The sequence below is a fragment of the Enhydra lutris genome, unplaced genomic scaffold (genome assembly GCF_002288905.1).
Source record: "Enhydra lutris kenyoni isolate GAN:26980312 unplaced genomic scaffold, ASM228890v2 scaffoldscaffold69, whole genome shotgun sequence".
NCBI classification, from domain to species: Eukaryota; Metazoa; Chordata; class Mammalia; order Carnivora; family Mustelidae; genus Enhydra; species Enhydra lutris.
Genome location: NW_019154153.1, coordinates 3,277,855 through 3,294,499, shown reverse-complemented (window position 1 = coordinate 3,294,499; position 16,645 = coordinate 3,277,855). Strand labels below are relative to the sequence as shown.

The window sequence follows — 16,645 nt, the reverse complement described above, 5'->3', positions numbered from 1 at the left end:
TGGGTTCACAGCCTGAAACCTCCCCCGCAGCATCCACTAGAGGCCAGAGAAAGTCTGGCACTGTGGAGATCCATGTGGCAGAAAGCAAGGGAGGTGGTAGGCATCAGGCTGTGCCTCCTTCCCCCTCACTGGGATTTGGAAACTTCCACCGGGTCTTACGAGTGGGACGCACGCTCACACTAAGGGCCATAAGGACCTCTGCCACAAGTAAGTGAAGAGAGTCATTTGGCAGGTATCGTGGAGGGACCACTATGTGGGAGACCAGGAGGCAGGACAAGGACCTGCTTTCACTGTGTAGGAGTTGTTAGCTGGGCGTTTGTAGCCGTGGAGGTCTACCACCAGCTTAGCCAATGGTTGAGACGTTGGCATGCCAGAGTAGGGGGTGGCTCAGGGAGGCAGTCGGGGATTTTCTTCCCACCAGGGGGCCCCAAGGCCCCCTCCAGGCCTGGGATCCTCACCAATGACCACGAGGAGGATTCCAATGACCACCTGCAGGAGCAGAGAGACGCTGATGAGGGTGACAAGGGCAGTGTAGTAGTGGGAGGCCGGTCCCTGCTCCAGCACCGCTTTCAGCCGCGTGGCGTTGGACATGAAGAGGGCCACGTCCAGCATGCTCTCTGCCACGCTCTTCTTGGTGGCATAGTGGTTCAGGTTGATGGGCTGGCTCCTCCGGGGGTTGAGGTTCCCAGGCTGTAACAGAGAAAGCGCAGGCTGACCTGGGACTCTCCCGCAGGGAAGCCGCTGAGAGACTGGAAGGAGGAGAGAGGTTCTCAAGCTTTCTCTTAACTGGGTGGGAAACTGAGGACAAGTAACCCCCTGCTCAGTTCTACGGCCTGAAAGAGTGAGGAGTTGGACTAGAAAGCCCTTAAGGACCTTTGAACGTTGAAATGATGGTACGTTGTCATTTATGGTTCCCAAGGGTCTCCCCACTTCTATCTGAGGAAGGGCGAGGGGCGGTGGGGAGTTCTCAGCTGCTTCTGAGACGTTGCACCCTCATTTCATTGTCTATTCTGTCCGAGCCGGGCACTCGGGCCCCTCTCTTTCCCTCTGAGAGGAAGGCATCTCGAAAACGATAGGAGGAGCTCTGAGGCTCGCATGGAATGGGAAAGGCACCTCTGCTCACAAAATGCTGTGGCCCCAAGGGAGGGTGCATGGTTTAGCACATGGGTCATGAGCTGTACTTGGGTCCCACTCAACTCTGTGGCCAAGGGCACTGAGGCCACAGCTGTGCTCGTCAGAATGCATGTCTGGCTGCGTGTATGGACATGCAGTACTAGTGAAAGGAGCCTCATTTAATTTTTTAAAAAAATTTTTGCTAGGATTTATTGACACATAATTTACCCTTGATTTGACTTTGAAAAATAAAACAAAGCTCATGTTCCCAAGATGTCACCCACTCTGGAAGATGGAGTAACAAGACAGAACATACGGACGGGGCCTCAGGGTTGGGCCCAGAAATTCAGACGGGTTGCTGCAGGCAATCTGTGGTCACTCGAGAGAACTTGGAATTGTTTTAGGAAGGTTAATTTAGGAGCGGTACCCGCGGTGAATTGGCCTGGGAGGGCCCGGAAGCAGGGAGACCCATTGAAAGATTATGGTCTGATTTGGGGTCCCAGTGACAAGGAACTGAGCCAGAGCAAATGAGAGAGGAGAGGAAAGGAGGGGTTAGGAAGATGTCACAGACTGGAGGTAGGGGAACTGACCCCGCAGATGACCACAGAGGTGATCTATTGAGTGTGTGGGTGTGTGTGGAGGGGTGGATGGATGGGTAGTTGGGTGGATGGGGCAGGTCTCAGAGGGTTCTGGAAGCTCCTTCTGGATGCTGGACTTGTCTGGAGCCAGCTGGCCTGGTTGGTTAGGACCAGGGATGCCAAGACCAGGCCTTAAAGCTACTGCCTGTGGCTCTGGTCCATTTGGTACAGGTCTGTTCAGGGTACAAAAGACACTAATTAAGTGACAGAGTCTGTGGAGCGGTCCCCAGACCTCTCCACTGTTCAAAGTGCTTCTGACTGGGGAACGACTGCGAGTGGGCCTTCCCAGCCCATGGATTTTCCTGTGGGCCATGTCTACTCCTCCTCTCCTTATCCTACACTCCAGGGTGCCCGGTAGCCACAAGCTTTGCACTTTCTGCTCCCTCTGCAAACGGCTCACAGTTCGAGATCTGAGAAACTTCGAAATTACTGTGAAAGCCTCAAAGAAGACCGCCTTCTTATAAAATTGCCTATGAACACAGTGGACAAAAGCTTAAACCCAACACGCTCTAGTGTTGTGTTCTGAGCTTTGCCCAAAAAGAGAGTGAGGGGTTGGGGGATAGAAAGAGTGGTTTACTGGGGCACCTGGGTGGCTCAGTGGGTTAAGCCTCTGCTTTCGGCTCAGGTCATGATCTCAGGGTCCTGGGATCGAGCCCCACATCGGGCTCTCTGCTTGGCAAGGAGCCTGCTTCCTCCTCTCTCTCTCTGCCTGCCTCTCTGCCTACTTATGATCTCTCTCTGTCAAATAAATAAATAAAATCCTTAAAAAAAAAAAAAGAAAGAGTGGTTTACTTGGGGACACAAAGATCTCCCCAAGCTTTAACAAAAAATACTGCTATCTCTAAGTTTTCACAGAGCTGCGAGGCTTTTGTGGTTAAATGGCTCTAAGAAAGCCATTTCACAGAGGATGTATGAGTCACAGTGAGCAGAGGAGGGTGCAGGCCTATCTTTCCCCCTCTAACCTAGGGCCTGCTTTTATTTTGATGTGTGCTAATTCCGGGCTACTTTCTACCTAAGGATGCTTTTCCAGTGTCTGGTCGGGTGGCGGTGGGCACGTCTGCAGGGTGCCCCCTGGAAGCCCCAGACGGCTCCCGATCCCCAGAGTGTCCACATGGTGGCGTACGAGGTCCAAAGAAGTTCCTGGAGGAACCCCGGCCGCGCCGGCGCCGGGACTGTGTTTCTCCGCTGAGGAATCCGCAGGCAGCGCGCGACCCGCCCGGAGCCCTCGGAGGCCCAGAACGGGGAGCCGGGTTCACAAGTCTGGATGGGCGAACCCCAAAGCCACCAAACACGTGTGTCAAATGAGAGCTCAAGGAAAGACCAATACTGACAGGGGTGGGGTGGGGGGGAGCACAGAGTGTCCCTCCCCCCACTCCCCACCCCCGCCCCCCAGAGGGACCTCTAGCCCAAGTTGCAGCCTGAGGGATGGTGTGAGAGGGGAGTTGCTTTGAGACTCTGGAAAAGTTGCTTTGAAAAGGGTCCCCTCAAGGTAACATCTTTAAAAAGCAGGACAAGGTTTTTCTTAAAACTTCTTGGCTGGTTCGGGTGCAGAGGCAGAGGAATGGATGAAATGACCTGACGGCCCTCCCTTACAGTTTGAGGATTCAACTGGATGAACCCCCGAATCCTGCGGGACGCCACCCTTTTTTCCCACAGCCCGGAGTGCAGGAGCAACCCCGCGAAGGGTCAGGGTTAAAGAGGAGGGTGGGGGTGGTGCAGGGCGGCCTGGCCGCTGCCGGAGGAGCTGGCCCTTTAAGGCCGGGCCCAGGCTGGCTGGGAACAAAGGCCCGGGAATGTGGGCTGGGGCGGCCTGCAGAGCCACCCAGCGTGAGTCATTTATATTTCTTGGGACTTGGGAATCCCTGGCTCTTGCCTCCTCCGTCCTCTGGCCCTAGCCCTAGCCCCCTTCCCGAGCGGCCCCTGGCCCCCTGCTGCAACCTGCAAGGCCGGGCTGCCCCGAGCCCCGCATGCGCTCCACCGAGCTCCTGGCCCCTTTCCTCTGGCTGCTCAGAGCCGGGCGAGGGCCTGGGGGTTAGGGCTCCCGGCCTTGGGGCCCAGTTCTGCCTCGAGGCTTGGCACTTTGGGCCTCAGTTTCCGCATCTGTGACAGAAGAGGAAAATCCCATCTTTGCAGCTGGGGAGGCTATAGGGAGACAGAACTCATTCCATCTTTGTTCCTTCCCAAAGAAAAGAGAACTCCAAGCTCTTCTCATGTTTTCCTTCAGTCTGAAAATTCTCAGTGACTTTCAGTGACCCTCTCAGTATCTTCTGTCTTATTCCAGCCCACCCCACTCAACCCGAGGACAGGAGCAGACTGAACCAGAGATTACAAAGTCCCTGCTTAAGATGCAGATACCTGTGGGAAAGGCAACCCATCAAAATCAGGCCGGCCAAGGACACCTGACCGCCAGGAGGATGGGGGTTGGTAGGAAGTTGGAACAGAGGTGGGTGTGGGGACAGATGGGGTTAGATCCAGAGTCCCAAGCTGGAGCACCACGGGGGGTCTGGGCACCAAGAGGACATGGATCTGCTGACCCAGGTGGGATGGAGCAGGGGGGCTTGGGGACAGCCCAGATCCACTCCATAATTTTCCCAGTTTGCCCACTTCCTGGGCCTGCCCCAGCACAATCACTTCCTCTCTCTTCCTTGTCCTCCTCTCTTGTTTCCACTCGGACTATCCTGCTTGTCTTGCCAGGTCCAGCTCCTGAGGCTGGTGTGGATTCCAGCCCTGGAAGTCACCGACCGCTCCATTGTTCTGCCCGACAATTATGGGTCCCTTCATCCTTGTTGACCTATCTTTTTGTTTCTTTACAGAACTTGAGTTGGATAGGAAAGGAAGGCCTGTTTTAACAGAAAAGTAAACAAACTTTTACATTGTTCATTGACATTATGGTCAGTGGGGACCACAGGCTCCAAGAGATCATTCTGTCCTTTCACAGAAACAAGATTTCAAAGGGGTAAGTAACTGTCCCACCACAAAGCCATGGAATGTTTGGGACCTGGAGCCTGAGGCAGGCAGGGAGTGCTCTGCAGGGAAGGAGCGGGCTGGGAGGTAGGGCCTTGTGGCAGCCAGGAGAGTATCACAGAGGGCACCCTGGCCTAGGGTTCAAATCCTGGTGCTACTACAAGCTGGAGGTATGAGCAAGCCAGTCGCCACCCTGGGGTGGCTTTTTTCCATCTGTGAGATGAGGAGGGTTAGAATACGCAATTTCTTGGGTCCCTCTGAACCCAGAGTGATGTAGGAGTGGGGAAGCCCCCAGTCTGAGAGTCTCAGGGGTTGAGGACGTTCCCCCCGAGAGAGAGGCAGAGGTCAGGCAGCTGTGGAGCAAGGCCCAGAGGCAGCCAATGAGTCACTTTGCCCCAGGCAGCTCAAGGGCACTGGTGACCAGCCAGTGAGTCATTAGTGTCGGCCCTGAGAAAAGCCGTATGCGTGTCTCATCTCCTTGTGTATCCGCTCGTACTCAACGCTACAGACAAAAGAGGCCCAGAGGAGCCCTTGCCCGTTGGCCCTTCTGTTGGTCTCAAAAGGACTGACTGTCCAGAAAGGCCAGGCCTCTCCTGAAAAGCAGACGGGAATGAGCCAGAGGGCTGGTTTGGGAAAGAGCAGATGCCGGCCCAGGAAGAATGATCTGTGTAAACATTTGGCTTGGGGTGGCCGACTACGCCAGTTTGCTTCAAATTAGGTGCCCAAGATCCCTGATCCTCTGTCAGAATTAAGTTTGAGAGGGTGCCTCGGGTCCGTCTTAACTGTGCACAAACTCATTTCCCCGGGGGACCCTAGTTATTCCCACTGACAGAGGGCTTACCTCGCGCCTGGCAGAAGGTTGAATGCGGGACATGAGTCATCTTACTGAGTCCTCACGAGAACCCCGGGAAGCTGGTAAGGGCATGATTGGTGTAGTTGAAAACTGGAGGCTCAGAGAGCCAAAGTAACTTGCACAAGGTCACACAGCACAGTTTGTGTCCCCGTTTTCTATGTGCCAGACCCTATACTGTGAATCCTTACTCCAACAGCTCCCAGAAGTTGAAGGCATACTCCCTACCTCCAAGGAGTCTAGGTTGGAAAGATAAAAGATGTGTATGAAGAGGAAAGAAGACAACTTGTCCCTAAGGATACATATGCATACTTGCTAAGAGGAGGTAGAACACCCTTAGCAAGTGAGACTTGCCTTTCAACTTTCTTGAACCTACAGTGTCCCTGAGCCTTTGCCCAGTGCGGCAGAAGTCAAAAGGCTTGGGTTCAAACTGGCAAGAGGTGACCCAGGCGGGGGGGGAAGGTAGGGTTCAGAGAGAGAGATTTGCACCCATACCTTTTGAATTTTGCATATTTGAACTATTGAGCAAATAATAATAAATTTAAGACAAAAACGAATGTTCGCCCTAACAAGGCCAATGGTTAAAACAAAGGGGAAGCTTCTCCCTCTGTGGAATGGGAGTAATGTCTTCCCTGTTTAGCACAAAGCTGCTGTCTTTTTAACAATTTTAACATCAGTGAGATAAAGTGGGTGAGTGGGCTTTGAAACTGGTAGTCAAATAGGAGATGGGAGAGAAATCTCTCCCACTCAGGATTACATTTGCACCTGTGGGCCTAGAGGCATTTTCAATAATATGTTGTGACTCAGGGCCTGTTCCCGCCCAAATTTCGAAGGAAGGCATCATTCTTCTTCCCAGCCGCCCCTAAGGTCTTTGAAATGCCTCTCTCTGCCCACTTGGCAACCTCTGTCCTCAGCGGAACCTCACCTTCCAGCTGCCCCAGGCCCATCCGTCTGGGAGGGGAATTCTCAGACAAGCCCACCTCCACTGGGTCTCTGGGGTCTCTGCTGGGACTCAGTGGGGCAGGCCCTGGCCGCTGGCCTCCATCTACCCCTCTCTCTAGCCTGGTGGCCTGCTCCTCCTCCCAGCCCCAGTAGGGGGCAGAGAGCTAACCCTTACTTATGACCGCTCACTTGGCCGGCCTGCTGGTGCCAGGCACAATGATGTTCAGCAGCCCTGGGCCACACCAGATTACTCACTGTTCCCTGAACACACCCCACCCTTCCCGGCCTGCTCCTGCTCAGCTCTGGGACGTAAGGCCTTTCTTTCCCATGCCCTCTCCACCCAAGCCTCCCCTCCCTTCTAGAACCTGTCCCTGGGCACGCTCTACCTAGACCCTGGACAAAGGCTGGCCTGCTCTGTACTGGCCTAGGGTTTGTTTAGACCTTTCTAGATGGCTCCTCTGGCCACCTACTTTACTGTAGGGATTTCATCTTAGGTATACCTGGGTCTCCCCAGGGCCTAGCTCCGTGACTTGCCTGCATTCAATGCACAATAAAGGATGATAACATCGAATTTTTTATTTGAAAGAGTTTGGTTCCTTTTTTCCTAAAAGGTAAAAAGAAAGGCTTTTTGAGGGTGGGATTTCATGCACAGTGACTTCTGGGCAGGGAGGGCAGAGGAGTAAGTGTTTGGACAGTGAATCTGCCTTTAAAAGAAAAGCCCCCAATCCAGAGATAGCCCTTTCCCCCAGGCTGGTATCTGGCCTCAGGGAGTGAATGACTCAGATTGGAAGCTGCCACTGATATTCAGGCCAAAACTGCGAGAAAGTCCAGACCCCTGAGGCCTCAGTTTGGGGCAAGCGCTCTGACCGCGGGCGTCCTGTGCCAAGAGCAGTGGCTCTCACTCTTAAAAATCAACAGTCTCTTAAACCACCTCGGGTGGGGTGTCTTTTGCGTGCTATTCCGGTAATAATAATAATACCCAACTGACCCAGAAATCTCCTCCAGGCCTTGGGCGCAGGCTTGCTGAGAAGCTCCAGCCCTTGGCCCAGGCTGCAAACCCGGGCTTTACAGCCCAAACACTGGCCACGTGGGCAGAGCTCCCCGCCCCCCCGCCGTGTCACCCCTGGCTCTGCAGTACCACTGTTGACCACCAGGGGCCCCCCTCCAGGAAATAGCTCAAGGAGCCGCAGGCTAGCTCCACCTGCCAGGGGCCGGGAGCCCAAGTGCTTTTTGATCCCTCTATGAGTTCAGGGTTGCTTTCTAACAAAAGGGGGCTATATATAAAAGGAAGAGAGTGTGCGGGGAGGGACAGGAAGGCACAGAGGTTGTGATAGGAACCCCATGGGACCTGTTTGCTCTTTCTTAGTAAGAGGTCATCTTGTCAGTAGCTTTCAGGAAGCACTGTCATCTCAGTTAGGGTCCAAAGTTAATCATGGCTTTGCCACATAGAAATTTCCAAAGAATTTTTCTGCTCTCTCCCAATACCCTCGACGAGAGTACTTCCTGAATTAGCACCTTGCTCCAGGGCTTCCAGACATTTGCTCTAGGCCCTACTTTGACTATGGGGTTCTCCGCAGCATTCCCCAGGCTTACCCCGTCCCTCTCCACTCCCTGTAAGCCTCTTCATCTTTCAAGGGCCAACAAATCGAGCTGAAATGTGAACAATAATAACGATAATGCTGTGGGCCAGACACGACCCCCACGATGTGGGTGGGAACAGTCCCGTTTTACAGGAGAAGTCACTGAGGCTCCACGAGGTCACCTGCCCAGAGTCACCAGATACTACGTACGGGATGGTCCTATGGTCAAAATCCTAAAGCGATATTCTCTCTTCTGTATGGGTGGTTCTTTCAGGGTGGTCCCTGGGGAAGCAGCAGCAGTGCCTGGGAACTTGTGACAAATGCAAATTCTTGGGGTCCAGTCCAGACCGACTGAATCAGAAACTCAGGGGCAGAACCCAGCAATCTGTATTTTCAAGGGATTCCCCCCTCGAGCTCAGGCCGGATGGCCACTGGTCTACACCATGCTGCCAAATGTCTTTACTGTCTTCTAAGCTCAGTGCTGGACCCTCCGGTACTGATTCTGTCACTGAACTCTTTTTTTTTTTTTAAAAGATTTTATTTTTATTTATTTGAGAGAGAAACAGAGAGAGAGCACACAAGCAGGTGGAGGGGCAGAGGGAGAAACAGACTCCCTGCCAAGCAGGGAGCTGGATGCGGGACTCGATCCCACTACCCTGAGACCATGTCTGAGCCGAAGGCAGATGCCTAACCAACTGAGCCACCCAGGCGCCCCTGAGTGTGCGTTTTTAAGGTCCCCACTAGATTATACATTTTTTAAAAAGTTTTTATTTATTTGAGAGAGAGAGAGCACAAACAGGGAGAGGGGCAGAGGTAGAAGGGAGAAGCAGCCTTCCCACTGAGCAGGGAGCCTGACTTGGGGCTTGATCCCAGGACCCCAGGATCATGACCTGAGCCGAAGGCAGACACTGAATCGACAGAGCCACCCAGGTGCCCCTGTCCCCACTAGATGATGAGCTTCCCAAAGGTGAGGATGATTTCCTTGGGCTTTCAGGCAATTAGAGTCAGAAGCAGTAAAAGCTGTGCCCACAATCTGGCGACAGTCCAGGTGAGGAGACCTCATGAAGCAGATCCTATCTGACATCGAGGTGGGAAAAGGGAAGGTGGTGCCTTTCCCACCCCACCCAGGCCTGCCGGGAGAGCCTGCCAAGATTCCTACTCAGTTCAGTTCAACAAACATGTTTTCAGCCCCTATCACGTGCCAGGCATCTAGGACACAGCAGAGATCCCTGTCTTCCCTGTATCCCTGTTCTCCTAATCCCTAAAATGACAGGGCTTAGCAGAGAGCAAAGTGTATAAAGGCGGTGTGGGGTGTGGGGGGCGGTGGCAGAGAAGCCAGGAGATAAAAAGACCTTTTCAATCCCACGCCAGCACATCAACGTCATGGGAACGAGGACTCAATCTGTCTTGTTCCCAGCTGTATCCTGAGCCTGGCACCTAGCCCCGCATGCCGAATGAACAAATGATGCTCTTGTCACCCCTGTCTTCATTCAATGGGGCTTGAGAGGCAGAAGCATGGTGAATTGTGCTCCACGGGTATCTCTCTTCTTTGGAGCCCCTTATATGGGCATGTCGATTCCTGACCCCTCTCTGTCCTCCCTACAACTTTAGCGTACACTCGTATGTGCGCGCGTGCGCACGTGTGTGTGTCTGCTGTCCCTGTGGTTGCAGTGCTTGGGTCCTGGCATAGATGAGAACAGCTGCTCGCAAGGAGCGATGCTGTTACACTCCCTACAGCCCCAGAGGCAGATGGGATCAGCATAAAGACAGGAGTCCCCAGAGCAGAGCCCTAGGGACCCCAGCAGGGTGGGATCCACCGTCAGGGGTCTGCCAGCCCTGCGTCACTGCACCCTGATGGCTTCAGCCAGTCCAAAGAGGTCTCCCAGCCTTCTGGGAGACCTGCAGCCTGAGCCCCCGGGAAGCCCCACTCTGCCGCTCAGGCCCTGCAGGTGCAACAGACCCTGCCTGACTTCTCACACCTGCTCTCCCTTCCATCCTCAAGATCTGAATGTAGAAGGGAGGAGCCAACATCACACATTCTCACCATTCCCAGCTCCTGCACTCTCAGCGACAGCTCGGACACCAGGGGCCAGGGGCTGGGGAAGTGGAGGTTGAGCAAACGGTTGGCTTTGAGCTTGGAGCAGAATGGAGCCTGGCTGACATTTCTTCTCTTCGTGGCCTGGGGCCAGCTGTGCCACCTCCCTGTTTCTCCAGCTTCCTCCTTTGGAGAACGAGAGGATCCCCGCCTCCTCCGTCATTGTGATGACCTACCTCCCGGGCCGGTCTATAGACATGGAAGGAAAGAACTTCTGCCAAACTCTGTCAAACCCTTAGCAAAAACGTCCAGTGGGTCCAGGCCGCTTCTTACCCCGCCCTCAGGCATTCTCTAGAACTAGATCCACTGTGGGTGCTGAACAGATTAAACAGCCCAAATTCCAGAAGTTTTCCAGAGTTATGGCCTCTCTCCTAAGAGCTGCACCTGTTCATAACTCACCGTGTTCCAGTCACTCTTCTGAGTTTTTCTAAGCATTTTCTCCCTTCTCATAGAAACCTTATGGGAGGGACGCCTGGGTGGCTCAGTTGGTTAAGCAGCTGCCTTCGGCTCAGGTCATGATCCCAGCGTCCTAGGATCGAGTCCCACATCGGGCTCCTTGCTCATCAGGGAGCCTGCTTCTCCCTCTGCCTCTGCCTGCCATTCTGTCTGCCTGTGCTCGCTCTCTCTCCCTCTCTCTCTGACAAATAAATAAATAAATAAAATCTTTAAAAAAAAAAAAAAAAAAAGAAACCTTATGGGAGAAGCACACGCTCAGAGGGACTAAGTCACATGGAGTCACACAGCTAGAGAGAGCAGAGCCCAAGTTTGAACCAAGGTCTGTCTGAGGCCAGAGCTCTAACTCTTAAACACTGTGTTGTTCTGTGAGCTTCTGCTTAGCTTTGGAAGGCCAGATCGCTGAGGAAATTTTTCCTCTGGTGCCTGACACAGCAGTAGTGTGTGCTGGGGCAAGGAGGAAGAAGAAAGGAAGGAGGAAGGGAGGGATGGCAGGAGGAAAGACAGGCAGGCCGGCTAGCCCTGCCTGGAGCCGCTGGCCCGGACCCATCTTAGAAGGACCCTTTCAGAGCCCGGGGCAATGCCCCAGGGCAATGAGGCAGCCGCTGGGTCACTGCTGTGCCCTCACTCCCTTTCTAAAAATACAAAGGGCACGGGCTGTTCAAGGCTACCAAACAGATATCCAGTTTCTCTCTGGGGTCAGTCGTATACGGGCTTGATTCTGCCACCCGGCACCTGCTTCCTCTGGGCCCCCTGCCCGAGAGCCGACCCCGGTCATCCCTGGGGCTGTTTACTGCAAGACAAAGTCCAGTTCTGCAGCCTAGGCCCCACCCAGCCTCACCCCTGGTGAATGGTGGGGCACCGGGACACTTGTGGTGTCTTTTCCCCTCAGCCCAGTAGAGCAATCACTTTGTTGCTGGGATCCCTTTCCTACGGCCATCAAATAGAGGGGCAATCAGTCTCTCTGGCCCCTTTGGAACTGGAGCAGCAGCCGGATTCCAGGATAAGGATAGTGGCTTCTGATAACCCCTGGAGTCAGGCTTCAGCACTGCCCCTCCCTCACTATGGGACCCCGGACCTCGATTAGCCACCTGTGAAAAACGGGCATCACATGATCACAAAACAGGGCTAGCATTATCCGATTTTTAGGTTAATCTGAGAAGCTATGGACTAAATGGGAATGGTGTCCTCTCTAGTATTCTCTCCCTTTTTGCTTTCTCTGTATTTTTAAATTTTTCCTCAATGAGCCTTAGCGAACAATAAAAGAGAATGAACAATGAGTAGTAAAAGAAAAAAATGTTAAAACAACCACCACATCACTGGTATTGAAGTGTTTGTCCCGACTTATAGGACAGTTTGAGGATAATGTTTATGAAAGTGGCTTGCAGACTTTGAAGTGCTTTGCAAGTGTCTGGGGTTTTTAATATAATCGCGCCCGCGGGCACTTTGGAACAGCAAAGGTGGGTAGGCGATAATTTGCCTCGACCTCTGCACCAGGAGACGCTGTATCTGAGAAGTCCCGCTTTGGACCTCGTGGGCTCTAGCCTCACTATGTAGGAAAAGGAGACAGTGATTGTCCATGGGAATTCTTGCCTTGGGGGAGGGCCTGGCCATGGGATGTAACCACCAGGCCTGCTCAGAGCATGAGTCAGCACATTGATTGAGCACCCACTGTATGCAGTGCCCCGTACTCTGTACTGAGTAGATAGCTCTGTTTGCTCTCCAGTCAGTCAACAAACACTTACTAAGTGAGCATCCATCCACTGGGGGCAAGTCAGAGCACAGAGGGCGTACTGTGGAAATGACTAATTCCAACAGGGAGTTTGTGATCAATTGTAGAGAGTGATGGGTGCTATGTAAGATATGGACAAAGTAGGAAAATAGGAGAACATCCATTGGGGAGGTCCGAGGAGACCTCATGGGCATCAATGCCATCTCAGCTGGACCTTGAAGGATAAGAAGAATCCTTCAGAATGTTCTTCCTCTGGTAATCACGGAGTCTGTCTTAGGAACCAGTACCCTAATGGGAGGGGCTTATAGACACATGATAAAAGGTTGCCAAATGGGTATAATGTAACCCACAGTAATTTGTAGGGCCCAGTACAGAATGGACATATGGGATCCCAAGTTCAAAATTATTAAGAATTTCAAGATGGCAACAGCAGAGCACTAAACCAGGTGGGGACCCTCTGTGGTACTGTGTCCTTCTGAGCAGGTCCTATGAAGCCAGGCCAGCCTCTTAGTAAGTGTGGGAGAAAAGCACGAAGGAATTCTTGTTGCCATGAGGACCACAGGCCTTGGGAAACCCAGTGACTGCTTCAGTGTTTGCATCTTGGGTCAAGGTTGACCTCCAAAAGGTGAGGTAACCTAGCCTGATCTGGTTCTGTATTTACCTCTTCCCTTTGGCGGCCAGTGAAGTGTTCTGCCTCTTAAATAATGGTGCCCAAAAGCCCAGGGGCTGTTGGCTCCTTTCCCAAGAGCCAGGATTGCTGAGCAGCCAAAAACACAAATTCAGGGGCCTTCAGTGGTAAAAGTGGGGACAAATGCTTCTCACTGGGAAGTGCCAGCCCCACCTAAAGGCATTCAACCTCAAACCATGCACATGTACCTCTGCCAACAGGACAGCCCAATGGCCCACCCTCTCATTTTATAAATGGAGAAACTGAAGACCAGAGCAAAGAAGGGACTTATCCAAGTTCCCATAACTATTCAGTGCGGAAAACGAACACAGGTTTCCCTAACTCCCATCAGGGACCCTCTACCGGCCAGGTGCCTTTCTGTGCTCTCTGCACAGGACTAGGATTGCGGGGTGCTGTGCTCTGCAGTGGTCTTCAGATCTCTAGAATGATGCAGTTCTCTGGGCTCTCGCAGCATGGGGAGGAGTTGAGGTCTGGCTGGGTGATGTGCATCTGACCTACCTCTATGCCTATAACTCTTATTCATAAGCAGATGGTAGAATCGCCAGTGACAGGGAGGTGCCTGTGCCAATGCCTGGGGAAAACAAGGCCAAAGGAACACAGTAGGTACCCGGGGTGGGGGAGCGGATTCCTATCCCACTACGAACAACCTAGCAGGTAAGGAGGCTTGACCTTCCTGTGGAGTATCTTTGTTAGGGTTAAAGGGCATTGGAGTCCTGACCTGGGTTAACAACAAGACTAGGAGAGGCAGGAATCAAGACTCAGGAGACCAGGGCGGACTGTGGACAGGGAGTTGGGACCCTGCTGGAAGCTGTCCCCTCTGCGGGCAGCAGGTGTGGGAGCCCTAGGGAATGCAGACAGGCTGAACCCACAGCGAAGCCCCCTCAGTAGGAACCATTCCAGTTATTAATTTGCAGCTCAAAGTACCCTGAGGGTGTCAAATATTTACATTGTACAGGACAGAATGTTTACACATGTGTAATCTTACAGGATTTCCACAGCTGCCTAAGGACATGAGCTGGGGCTGCACATTAGGGACGAGCTAAGTGAGCCCCAGAGGAGGGAAGCCGCTTTCCTAAGGCTATAACTGGGACAGAAGTCTGAGTCTGAAGCTCTGGGATCTGGCCTCTAGCTACTCTCCATCCCTCACTCCTTTCCAGGGCTACAGGTTATCCTCCTGTTCTCTATGCCTTTGTGGAGGGGGTAGAAAGAGAGTCTGATGCATTAGAGGCAGACACAGATTTGTAGAGTAGTGACTGAACATCTTGTCCCCACTGTTTGGAATGTCCTCTGCTCCCCTCCTTGGTATTGACCCAATGAGCAGTTTCTTCCATTAGGGATGTTATTTCTAACATAAGGCTTTGATGACACCCTCCCTCTGATGACTTTTCTGTTCTCTCATTGGACTGTGAAGTCCTTCAGGGCAGGGACTTGGCAAGGAGCTGGCACTTTTGACAAGTACAAGTTGTTTAGTTTATGAAGGGGGAATGGGTGGTATGACCTGCCAGGCCCACCGTTTGGACATAAAATTGCAAAGCGAGCATAGTCTGTTCCCCAAACCAAGACACTGTAAAGACAACCTGACTTGGTCATTGCACACATGCTAAATGCAACAGGGCTCCCCTTTAAAAAACTCCTGAGCTGTGATGTCCCCAAGATGGTGATCTAGGTTGTTACTGACTTCACTCCCTCTCCCCCAAGAAGAACAGCTAACAATTATTCAAGAATAAGACACTGCCGAGAGGATTCAAGACCATGGGGTAGGTCTGAAACACCCCCTTGCACCACAGAGACCAAGACAGACTGCACCGGAAGGATGGCTGTTAGCTGAGCCTATTGTGGTGGTCATCTCCCAAGGTATATAAATCAAGCCATCGTGTCATATGCCTTGAACTTATACAGGGAGGTATGTCAAGTATTTCTCAATAAAACTGGGGGGTGGGGGGTAACAGGGACTTAGATGCACAGAGGTAAGATGGCCATGCAAAGACAGAGGCAGAGATCGGACTTAGCCATCCCAAACCAAAGAAAGCCAAAGATTGCCAGCATCCACTGGACGATACAAGAAGTAAGGAAGGATTCTTCCCTAGAGCCTTTGGGTGGGAGCAAGCCCCACTGACACCTTGATTTTGGACTTTTAGCCTCCATTTTAAGTAAAATTAAATTAAATTATCTTCCTGGGGGAAAAAATCCTGGTGTGCGAACAGCCAAATGAATTTACAAGAGAGCAAAATGGGGGAGGGGAATTCATATTGTGAATGGATTCCCGAAGACTCCTTTCAATAGCACCCTTGATGAATAATTTTCTTTCTTTTTTAAAAAAGATTTTATTTATTTATTCTAGAGAGAGAGAGAGAGTGGGGAGAGGGGCAGAGGGAGACGGAGAGGGACAAGAAGACTCCACACTGATCATGAACCCAAAGTAGGACCCAAACTCCCAACCCTGAGATCATGACCTGAGCTGAAACCAAGAGTCCACTGTTTAACCCGCTGAACCACCCAGGTGCCCCGAATATTTTTCTAATCTTAGATGGAGAAAAGCCTTCATAAGTATGATAGGAAATCCAGAAACCATAAAGGATCAATAGATTCGACTGCATAAAATTAAAACTATTGGAATGCATAATAATAATAAAAATGGTATATACGACTTTAGTGCTTATTTCACGCAAGCACTAGGATGAACACTTTATATGCCTGCACTCATTTCATTCTTGTAACAACCTCGTGACCTAAGTGCTGTTCTGATTCCTCAGTTTACAGACATGGAGCAAGAGGTTGAGTAACGAAACTATGGTCATTTGGCTCGTTTGTTGGCGATGAAGCTGGAGTTGGCCTTCAGACCCCGTACGCCAGCCACTCCCTGCACCGCTACCATAAATGTCAGAAGACAAAGACAAATGAGAAAAACGATTGCAACACATAGGACAGAGGACTGATTTCTCTGATATACACAGAGGTCTTTAAAGTGAACCCAACAGAAAAATAGAGGATGCTAACCAACAGGTCACTGAGGAAGCAGATGGCTGAAGCGTGCACACGCGTGCCTGCCCGTGTGTGTGCCCGTGTGTGTGCACGTGTATGCATGTGTGTCCCCATTATGCTGGTTGCAAAGATTTAACTGGTTTGATAACATTCAAAGTCAGTGATGATGTGGATAAACAAGCATCTTCATTCACGTAGTGGAATGCAAATGTAATTTACTACCAAATGTACCCAGATTCCTACACTCTTTTCTGAAGGACGATTTGGAAATTATCTATTAAAATTTAAAATATTCTCATCCATTTACCTAATAAGTGCACTTGTGGGAGTTTCTCTCACAGAAAATGTTCTCCAGTGTGCATTTCATCCACACAATGAAATATTACGTATGTCTTTAAAAACAATGAGTTAGGGGTGCCTGGGTGGCTCAGTCGTTAAGTGTCTGCCTACTCAGGTGGTGATCCCAGGGTCCTGGGATCGAGCCTGCATCAGGCTACCTGCTCGGTGGTGGGAAGCCTGCTTCTTCCTCTCCCACTCCCCCTGTTCGTGTTCCCTCTCTCCTGTGTCTCTCTCTGTCAAATAAATAAATAAAATCTTTAAAAAATATC

At 51.8% G+C, this 16,645-nt stretch overlaps 1 protein-coding gene across 1 annotated transcript in view; it reads right to left on the bottom strand.

Moving 5' to 3' along the window:
• Window positions 1–16,645, bottom strand: part of LOC111159697 (ninjurin 2) — a 77,784-nt gene that overhangs the window by 1,066 nt on the left and 60,073 nt on the right. The window contains 1 exon segment of the mRNA XM_022522260.1: window positions 459–690. Coding sequence (XP_022377968.1) covers window positions 459–690 — 232 coding nt within the window.